Here is a 10739-nt window from a genome sequence, read left to right as displayed (position 1 = left end):
GTCTTGTTTAACAAATTAATTTTCTTTTAATATCAAATTAATTTATTTTGATCAGAGTTTTAAAAAAAAAATGGTTGAATTATAAAAAAAGTTAAACAAAATATGCTTTGGCGGTGAATTTTAAAATCCAAACTTTTATGCCAATTTGTTTTCTTGCGCCAAATTTGGTTATATAGTTTTCGTAAGAATCATGATTTCATAGTTTTTATAGAAAGACATAATATTTAGCTTTAAAACCAACACGAGTTTTTACAAATTTAGAAAGAAAATACAATTCTACGGATGTGACTAAACCAAAACAGTTTGTACCTGGATTCTTATCCTAGTAAAACATTGGAAGAATAATATAAAAAAAAAATTCTGAGAATTTTTTTCCTACCATGTATTTGTAGTGGTAAGTTTTCTATTTTTTACGTCATGTTTTGATTCTACTTTTTACTCGATTGGTAACTTGTAAAAAAGTAAAACAATTATTTTTCTTCCCATTATATATCTTCTATAAAGCATCTACAATCATAAAAACACGATTTGTGGTTTGACGTCAAGATTCCATGGTTTTGGCTTGGACTATGAACTGGGCATAAAATCCGAAATTCGAAAACTGAACCAAAAAATCCGGTTTCGAAATCAAACCGAATAGTTATAAAATCCAAACGGATAATGATTCTTTTACCCAAATCACCTGAACCGAATCCGATCCAAACCAAAACCGAGAGGATATCCGAAAACTCAAAATAAAATTATATATCCAAAATATTTGTTATATGTAGTTATAATTTTATACCCAAAAATACCAAAAAAAACAAAAAAATATCCAAAATAACCTAGATATCCAAAAATATTTAGTTATATTTTTTAAAAATATACAGTTTTAATAAAATTAGCCTTTTTTCCAAAAACATATCTGAAACCGATCCGAACCCGACACTATCCGAACCGAAATAGTTATAAAACCCGAACGGATGATAAACACGCCTATCCAAATTATCCGAATCCAAAAAAATCCGAACCGAAATCCGAACCGAAATTTGAATGCCCATGTCTAGTTTTGGCAAGAACATGTGATTTTCTGTTTTAGCGAAAAAATCCGATTATGCGATTTTGGTAGTTTAACATGGTTTTGCTACTTTAGCAAGAAAACAAAATTCTTTTTTGGGGAGGAAAACGTGGTTCACGGTTTTGGCAAAAAAACGTGGTACCTTGGTTTTGACAAGAAACAAAGTTCGACGATTGTGGTTAGAAAACGAGATTATATAGTTTTGGTAAAAATTGCAGTTCTGCGGCCAATCTAATACTAGCTGCGCTAGCTCTCAGCAGTATTTCTAGAAAAAGATGGCCTACTCCTAGTGCATAACCACATAGTTCATCACACATATTAAAGTTTATAATTGAGTATGTAAAAGAGTTAAATTCGGTATATCCCTTAGTGTCCATTAAGGTAGGTGTGACATCCCAACCTAGCGTCTAAAATAACACGTCAAAAAATTCGAAAGACATTCATTAATTAAAACAATCACCATAAATACGCCTTGAAAAGAAGAAATCTTTAATTAAAATATTAAAACAACGATCCCAAACCCTACCTATGGCACTATCGCGAATACTACTTTCCACTCCACTCCTAATCCTCACCAACCACCATTTTTCGGAAGCGTGAGCAACAAGTAACTCACGCTTGCCCACACGATCCATAAACAAAATATAGCTAAATATCATATAAACAAAATATAGCTAAATATCATATAAACAAAATATAGCTAAATAATATGCTTGCAAACAAAGCTATCAAGTAATTAACATCAAACAACAATCAAGGTACATGAAAGTAAACAAACATTTTTTGTATGCACTTATCTCCATCTATGGCTCGTCAGCCGTTACATAGCCACATCATAGTCCTGCCCCACTATGTGTAACACCTGTCCCATCATACAGGGACAAGACAATGTGTTATTCATCTGATCTTGCTAAACAATTTTCTTTGAACTTCACACAAATATGAGAACATTGCACACAACTCGTGAAGTTTACTAACCTAAGAAAAAAGGAAAAGAAAAGGGTGAGTAAAGAATACTCAGTGAGGGGAATCAACTCTGCCCACTGAAACAAATAACACTTTCTAAAAGTATACAACCATAATCATAACATATAAACTTAGACACTAGCAATCACATAACATACCTTACTTGCTAACCACAACAATATTCATGACATTCTTCTTAACCACATAACCATACATACATCGTTAGGCCCAGTCATCCTCGTGATGACTAGAACTTCTTGAGTGGAGGCTGGCCCTCGTAGTTCATACACTCCCATTCCGGACTCGTCAGCCGTTACTGATTGGCTGTTAACCCGTCGGTCTATCAATGTCCATTATTACTAGGGAGACCACGACCCAAAGCTCGATTCTCCCCAGTCATATGTACATCATACATGCATACTCATAATCATACTTAACATTCTCATACATAACATCATCTTATCAAACATCACAATAACACATATCAAACTCAACAATAATCAAATCATATCATCACAATCAAATCTTATCCTATACAATCAGATCTAAGCCTACATATCATGCGTCAAGAAGCATAACAAAAGAAATAGATAAAATGCTTCGCAAATACCATCCTCATTTTGGTCACTTAATGACAACAACTCACTTTTCCTTTCTTCTCTTTAGACCAATTTACTACAAGAGCTTTCATTGCATACTCTTGGGATCCATCTTGGTTTTCCTTCAACAAAGACCTAAGCCCAATTCATGAAGCCTCCTGCAAGGTCTCAGCTTAAATCGAGCTCAGCGGAAACATACTCATAAGTCAAGAACTAACTCTTATAAGCATAATCCCACCGTTTATTATCTAGCCAGTAGTTCCATGAAGCTCTCCACCAAGTTTCGTCCGGATTAACACAGTTTCGGATCTCCAAACGTTGTCTCGAAGAAGCCAACACGAAACTGTTTTCTGGTTCATACGTAGCACATATTTGGACAGTTTCTACAGTTACTTGTTCAGAAGAAACGTGCATAATTTCTCGAACATAAACTTGATTATGTGGGTTTATGGTAATGTGATCTTTCTAGAGATGTCTTCCTAGTCATCTGATTCTCCCTGGTAAGACGAGAATCAGCTTGGTAATGTGATCTTTCTAGAGATGTCTTCCTAGTCATCTGATTCTTCGCTTCTGATTTGCTTCGCCTACGCTCCGATCCACTTCTCCTTACTGTCATAAACAAAATCTCCCTCTTTCATGCTTTTCCATTGCGGTGGTGATGATCTCTTCTCCTCCGCACGTCTCGCCCTTCGTCTCCGTCTTTCTCCCATCTTCTTAATGGTTCTCTTTCATGTAATCAGGATTGGACCAAACATGCAATCCTGCAATATATACATGTCTTGGTTAGATTTCACATGTTAATCCTTTATCATCTCATCTCATTTGTAATGCCCGTGATCCTCAATAGGATCATCGGATGAGACTTGGTCCGAGAAAAGTAGGAGAAACTCGGACATGTCTAGGCGGGAGCTGCCCATCAGCTCGGAGAAGGAGAATAATACACGCTAAGTAGCCAAACCAGCTGCCGAGTAGCTCAACTAAGTTCGACTTACTGCTCGACTAGCTCAGCTAAGCTCGGGTAACTGTCGAGTAGCTCAGCTAGCTTGACCAGCTGCCAGGTAGCTCAGCTAAGCTCGGATAACTTTCCGACGGTTGGACGGTTACAGAGAACGGTTGGTCAATTACGGAGAACGATTGGGCGGTTACGAGAAACTGTTACTAAAGAGCGGTTATGTACCAAATGAGTGCCTTCTAGAGAAACGGTTAAAGAAACGATTTTTGAATGAGATCTCTATAAATACAAGGTATTTGGGACGAATTCGGACACGGAAAAACACATAAAAAAATACAGAAACTCTCGTAGAATATCTCGAGAGAAAACACTTAAAAGAGAGTTTTGATCGGTGTGATTGAAGGTGAGCGGTTCTAGACCTTGTGTCTGAATCTAAGGAGATATGATACAAATGATCTAGCCTAGGGGTTGTTCCGATGACTTAGAAGAAAGTCCAGAACGATTAGGGTGATATTTTCGTATCGGAGGATCATTCATATTCTGCATAAATTTGGTTTGGGTGGCGGATTGGTTGAAATGGGGATGCGGCTCGGCGGAGGATCGGCGGATCTGTTAAGATCTGCCGTGAATTTGCCGAACTGATGCACATACTTCCACTCTTGATCTATTATACGTTCCGAGTGGTTAAAAGTCTTAGAGAGCATTGCATGGACTTACGTATATAATAAGTAAACGGATACTTATGCCTCTTTGGCTTTCAGGAAAAGAAGGTGATCGTGGGAAGGACTTGGCTTAGGCTTGAGAGACTCAAGGCCGGGAAGATGGGTGATGATGAATCGGGTAGAATAGGATCAATTATATGACTTGTAATAGCTTATATGCAAACTCATAAGTTGTATTGAATCCTTTTAATTATCTAATATAGTATATGATTCTTTGCTAATATTTAAGATTAACTCTAAGTAATGAATCTCAGAATGTCTTAGAACGGATTGGCTTAAGGAATTGACCCTAAAATTTGACGAAGGAGCGGATCACTTCGAATTTAATCAGAGAAAACCTCTCCGGACTTAAAGCAGTCCGGATCGTGGTCTTTCAAGTTGGTAGAAGAGCACGCTTGGTTCTACGACTATTTGCAGATGGGTAAGAGCAACAAATCGGGAAAGAGTTAGAAAGATAAGGGCGTTGTTGAGGAGACACAATTCACCGAGGAAACGAGGATCGAAGCAACGCGAGATGGGACGAATCTGGCCGGACATGTGGCTGGACAAAAGTCTCTGGTTCATCAAACCTCAACGAATAGTTGTGCAACAGATGGGAAGGAAAATCCAAATGCACTTCCATCGGCCCAAGAGCAGTGGGATACGATGAAGGCAATGATGGCACAAATAGCCACATTGACTAAGGCACTTGCACAGGATCATGTGGTTCAAGTAAAGGAGAACAAAATAGACGCAGATGCGGACGTTGATGTGGAGATTGTCGAAGTTAATCTACCGTCGAACCCTTCAAGGAAGAGGGCAGACTACTTGAGTTTACTCGAGCACATCTCGAAGTTGGGAACAAGGCACTTCACTGGAAGTTCCGATCCAATCGTGGTGGATGAGTGGAGGACTCGGCTCAAAAGGAAGTTTAACTCCACTCAGTGCCCAGAAGATTACCGGAAGGACATTGCGATTCACTTCTTGGAAGGGGATACGCATAATTGGTGGTTGACCGTTGAGAAACGCAAGGGTGATCAAATCCAAACCTTTCCGAACTTTGAGGAGGATTTCAACAAGAAGTTTTTCTCTCTAGAGGCATGGGGTAGGCTTGAGTGTGCCTATTTGGATTTGATACAAGGCAACCGAATGGTGCGAGAATACGATAAAGAGTTCAATCGCCTTAGGCGATATGTGGGAAGAAAACTCGAGGATGAGCAGTCTCAAGTGCGCCGTTATATCTGCGGGTTAAGGGTGGAGATCTGTAACCATTGTGATGTGAGTCAAATTAAGACCTAAGACTACTCTCTCAAATAAGAGATCAATTGCAGTACTTTAGGGTCGAATTCCACAAAGCTCTCGTGTTCACACAATAGATTAACAGGCTTTGAATTAAGCTAAACAGAAAATATAAATATTAAAAATAAAAGAAAGCAATTAAATTCGGGTTTTAAAATTGATGAGGAAAACGTTAGGCTTAGGGATTTCTCAGGAAATAAACTAATAGTAAATCTAGCAAATTTAATAGGATTATTTAACGAATCGTTCTAGAACTCAAAACACTAATGAATAGCTAACCACCTCTCGATGCGCTAACTAACTAATCTAATATCAGTATTTCCACCTCTCGATGCGAATTCCTAGATCTAGACTAGCATTAAATTCAGGTTTGATATGTTCACCTTAGTAGATAGGCCGATTCTTATTACACACCTATAAACCAGGCTCATCTAAGGTAGTTCCAGTAACAGGTGCCCTCTTGGATCAAATACCTATTATCCTATGATCAAGTTCTAGTTAGCTACTGATATATCGTGGTTTTTACTGATTTTAACCATGATATTAGGTATGTTTCTAGAGTCATTTTGGTCTTTTTTGCGTCTTTTAGAGTCTTTGTAGGTACCTACAGGTTTAGGAGAATTCTGGAGCAAAAGCTGGACATTTGGAGCAATATGGCTAACAAGAGCAACTTGTCACGATCAGAGTATATTGGTGTCGACGTGTTCCTGTTTATTCCAAAAGAAGTCCCCGACGTGTTTGAGACTATATTATTAGGTTTTTATATTTGTAAGGTTTTTATGCTTGAATTTTGAGAGAGATTTGTGGATTAGCTTGGAGAGAAGAATCAGACTCCTTCAGAGAGATTCAGAACTCCCTTACTCTATCTCTCACTCTTTTTAATGCAATTTATTCTTATTATGATTTGTGTTTCTTCTACCAAGTCTGAGTAATTCACTCGTTAGATTTAGGGTTTTTTCCATGTTTTGATGAATTGCTAAATTGAATAATTTGGTAGGGTAATCTTAGCGTTCTTCACCTAGATTTGAATGAATTGCTAGTTCTAGACTGATCACCTGGAATCTAGCTCATAGGATATTAGATAGAATCGAGAGGTCATCTATTTCCTGAAATAATCTTAGGTGAGCAAAAGAACTATTCGCATCGAGAGTTGGTTTAGTACTTTTGTGAACATATCAAACCTAAACTTTAATGCTTGTTTAGTTATAGGAATTCGCATCCAGAGTTGGGATTTCTATTGTTAGGCATAGAGAATTAATGCATCGAAAGAGGTGGTTAGTTTGATATTTGTGATTTGAGTTCAAGAACGGCGCTTAATAAACCCTTACCTGTTGTTTAATTTAAAATTCTGATTTACTGAAAGGAATAACCTTAAGTCTAGCTTTCTCATCAATTGATCTAAAAACCTCATTTCACTGCTAGTTTTTATTTGATTTCTTTATATTTAGCTTGATTCGATTTGCTGAATTGTTTATTGTGTGAACAACGAGAACTTTGTGGAATTCGACCCTTAAGTACTACAATTTGATCTCTTTTTTGAGAGAGTAGTTCTAGGATTAATTTGAACCTTATCAAATTTGGCGCCGTTGCCAAAGTTCTCTTCGCTTCACCATTAGACTAAGTGTAGAATTAAGTCTAGATTTTCTTTATTTTGGTTACTAACGTAATTTTCTTTCTTTGGTTTCGTGTGTTTCAGGAACTTCAGGAATTGAATCACAATCATAATGCACATATTCGACGAGAGTGTCGACCAACACCACCTAGGTGTCGATCGACACCAAATCGGCGTCAAGCCAAGAACGATTGCTGACTACAACATACCTGATCTCTACTACACAAATGGATTAGCAATCAAACTACCTACGTTTGCACGACCTGATTCGCAATCAAAACAGAGCTCTTTGATCTTGTTGCTAGGCACCGCATCAAGGCGGAAGGCGTTCCAGCTAATTATTTGCTCTGCAAACTTTTCCCTTATTCCCTTAGAGAAAATGGAAACGTCTGGCTTAGACAATTGCGCCCAGGCTCTCTAACCGATTGGCAAGAAGTAAAGGATGTGTTCTTAGTCCACTTCTATGATGAGTCCTTATCCGAAGAAGCGCGATTGTAGATATCTTCGTTTACTCAAGTCCCTACAGAATCTTTCAAGGCAGCTTGGTTAAGATTCAGAGCGTATTAGCGAAATTGCCCCCACTATGGTTTCAGTGATTTTCTTCTCCTTGGCATATTCTTCAAGGGCATTGACTATCATTACCAAGTCATACTCAATGCAGCAACTAATGGGAATTTCAATACAAGGACGCCCCCGCGAAGCCACAGGGTGTCGACCGACACCAATAGGGTGTCGCTCGACGCACGTCGCGTACAGACCCATAAATTCTTCAAACTCCGATTCCAGCTGCAGAAAAAGGAGTCAAACCCAGGATTCCCTTTCCTAAGAGTAACAGGAAGTCTAAACAAGAGCTAGATGATGCTAGATGCAAGGATATGATGAACAAGATGATTGTTGAGATGCCGCTAGTTGATGCTGTTAAGATCTCACCTGTACTTAGGAGATATGTCAAGAAGATGGTGACTAAATATTTGAGCAATATCATCCAGAACCAGATTCCCAAGAAACTTCCAGACCCAGGGATCTTTGTCATTACCTGCAGTATCAACAACGTGCCCTTTGAAAAGGCCTTATGTGATCTTGGCTCTAGCATCAATCTAATGCTGCGATCAGTTGCAGCTCGCCTCGGTCTCAAAGATCTTGAACCTACCAGGATATCTCTCGTCCTCGCCGACCATTCAGTACGAATTCCCGATGGCGTTATATTCAACATATTCGTGAGTGTTGGTGATTGCATAGTCCCTGCTGATTTTATGGTACTACCCTACGAGAAGGAGCCTAAGGATCCCCTAATCCTTGGACGTTCCTTCTTAGCTACTGCAGGCGCCATCATCGATGTCAAGAAGGGTAAGATTGGTCTACATGTCGGCGATCTTACGATGAAGTTTGACGTGAATTGGCTTGTCAAGAAACCTACTATCGACGGACGCACTTACCTTGTGGAGAGCCTATCTCCATTGGCAACCGGTATTTAAAGTGACTTGATACCTTCTGATCCTCTAAAGAGCGCACTAATCACTTCAGCGGAAGACGTTGGTAAATTGGGTGATGAAGCTGTTGAGTATGCCAAGTTGCTGGATAGAACAGAGCACGTTATGCAGTTGGTTGTTCAAGAGGAATTGTTGACTACATCATCAAAAGCTGCCACGCTTGGAGATTGGAGCGTCGAGAAAGCTCCAAAGATCGATCTTAAGCCACTCCCTGCAGGACTACGATATACGTTTCTAGGTGAAAACTCTCCCTATCCTGTCATTGTTAATGCTTCTTTGAACAACGCAGAGCTCACTTTATTGCTAAGCAAGCTTCGCAAGTATCATAAAGCTCTTGGCTATTCTCTTGATGACATTTCAGGTATTTCTCTAGATTTGTGCATGCATCGGATCCATCTCGAAGACGAGTCAAAGTCGTCAATTGAGCATCAGAAAATATTGAATCCGAACCTGAAAGATGTTGTCAAGAAAGAGATCATAAAATTGTTAGAAGCCGGGATCATCTATCCCATTTCAGACAGCGATTGGGTTAGTCTAGTACATGTGGTCCCTAAGAAAGGAGGTGTTACAGTGGTTAAGAATGACAAGGATGAGTTAATTCCTACACGAACAGTCACCGGGCATAGGATGTGTATTGATTACAGGAAGTTGAATGTTGCGACCAGGAAAGATCATTTTCCCTTGCCGTTTATCGATCAGATGTTGGAGAGGTTAGCTAATCATAAGTACTACTATTTTCTTGATGGATATTTGGGATTCTTCCAAATACCGATTCATCCAGACAACCAGGAGAAGACCACTTTCACATGTCGGTATGGTACATTCGCCTATCGCAGGATGCCATTTGGTCTTTGCAATGCTCCTGCGACATTTCAGCGATGCATGATGTCTATATTCACAGACATGATCGAGAACTTCATGGAGGTATTTATGGATGATTTTTCTGTTTATGGGTCCTCATTCGAGGATGGTTTGGAAAACCTCTGCAAAGTGTTGGCAAGATGTGAGGAGAAGCATCTAGTACTTAACTAGGAGAAGTGTCACTTCATGGTATAAGATGGTATAGTTCTCGGGCACAGGGTTTCAGGTGATGGTATTAAAGTAGACCGAGCCAAGATTGATGTCATGGCAAGCCTACAACCACCTGATAATGTCAAATCGGTTAGGAGTTTTCTTGGGCATGTGAGTTTCTACAGGAGATTTATCAAGGATTTCAGCAAGATTGCTAGACCGCTGACCGCTCTGCTTTGCAAGGATGTGAAATTTGATATCAATGCTGATTGCCTCACCGCCTTTAATCAGATCAAGCAAGCTCTAGTCAGTGCTCCTATAGTCCAACCGCCCAGCTGGGATTTACCTTTTGAGATTATGTGTGACGCCAGTGATTTTGCAGTGGGAGCTGTTCTGAGACAAAGGAAAGATAAGAAGCTTCACGCTATTTACTACGCAAGCAGGACACTCGACAAAGCACAACGCAATTACGCCACGACGGAGAAAGAGTTGCTAGCAGTCGTATTTGCTTTTGAGAAGTTTCGACCATACTTGGTTTGATCGAAGGTGATAATGCACACGGATCACGCAGCACTCAAATACTTGATGCAGAAGAAAGATGCTAAACCAAGATTGCTGCGATGGGTTCTTCTTCAAGAATTTGACATCGAGATTCGGGAAAAGAAAGGAGTTGAAAACGGAGTTGCTGATCATTTGTGTAGGATAAAAGTTGAAGATAATGTCCCCATCAATGATTTCTGCCTGAGGAGAACATATACAAGATCGATACTCATTCTCAGGAAAATTCAGAAATTTTTTTCTGCAATTCCCGATCAGACACGATGGTGTCGATCGACACCAGCAGGGTGTCGCTCGACACCGGTTATGTTCCAACGGACACTTATCGAACGATAAACATAAGTGTCGATCTGCAGCTCGAGACGTCCACAGAAAGCGTTGAGGTGTCGACCGACACACCTGGTGTCGATCGACACTGCTCGATTTCAGACACTACATCGTTTTGGAACGAGACTTATATGGTTGTTGTGTGTACATCCGATCCTCCATGGTAT

General features: G+C 39.5%; 1 protein-coding gene across 1 annotated transcript; it reads right to left on the bottom strand.

Moving 5' to 3' along the window:
- Window positions 1-2568: 2568 nt before the first annotated feature.
- Window positions 2569-10734, bottom strand: LOC110230129. Its single transcript, XM_021032125.1, is given in 6 exon segments — window positions 2569-2574; window positions 2670-2744; window positions 2841-3005; window positions 3243-3259; window positions 3262-3347; window positions 10721-10734. Coding segments are annotated over 6 exon segments (363 nt in total).
- Between the last annotated feature and the right edge of the window lie 5 nt (window positions 10735-10739).

This window comes from Arabidopsis lyrata (genome assembly GCF_000004255.2).
Source record: "Arabidopsis lyrata subsp. lyrata unplaced genomic scaffold ARALYscaffold_3, whole genome shotgun sequence".
NCBI lineage: Eukaryota > Viridiplantae > Streptophyta > Magnoliopsida > Brassicales > Brassicaceae > Arabidopsis > Arabidopsis lyrata.
Note: the sequence above shows the minus strand (reverse complement) of the source record. Positions and strands in the feature narration are given on the sequence as shown.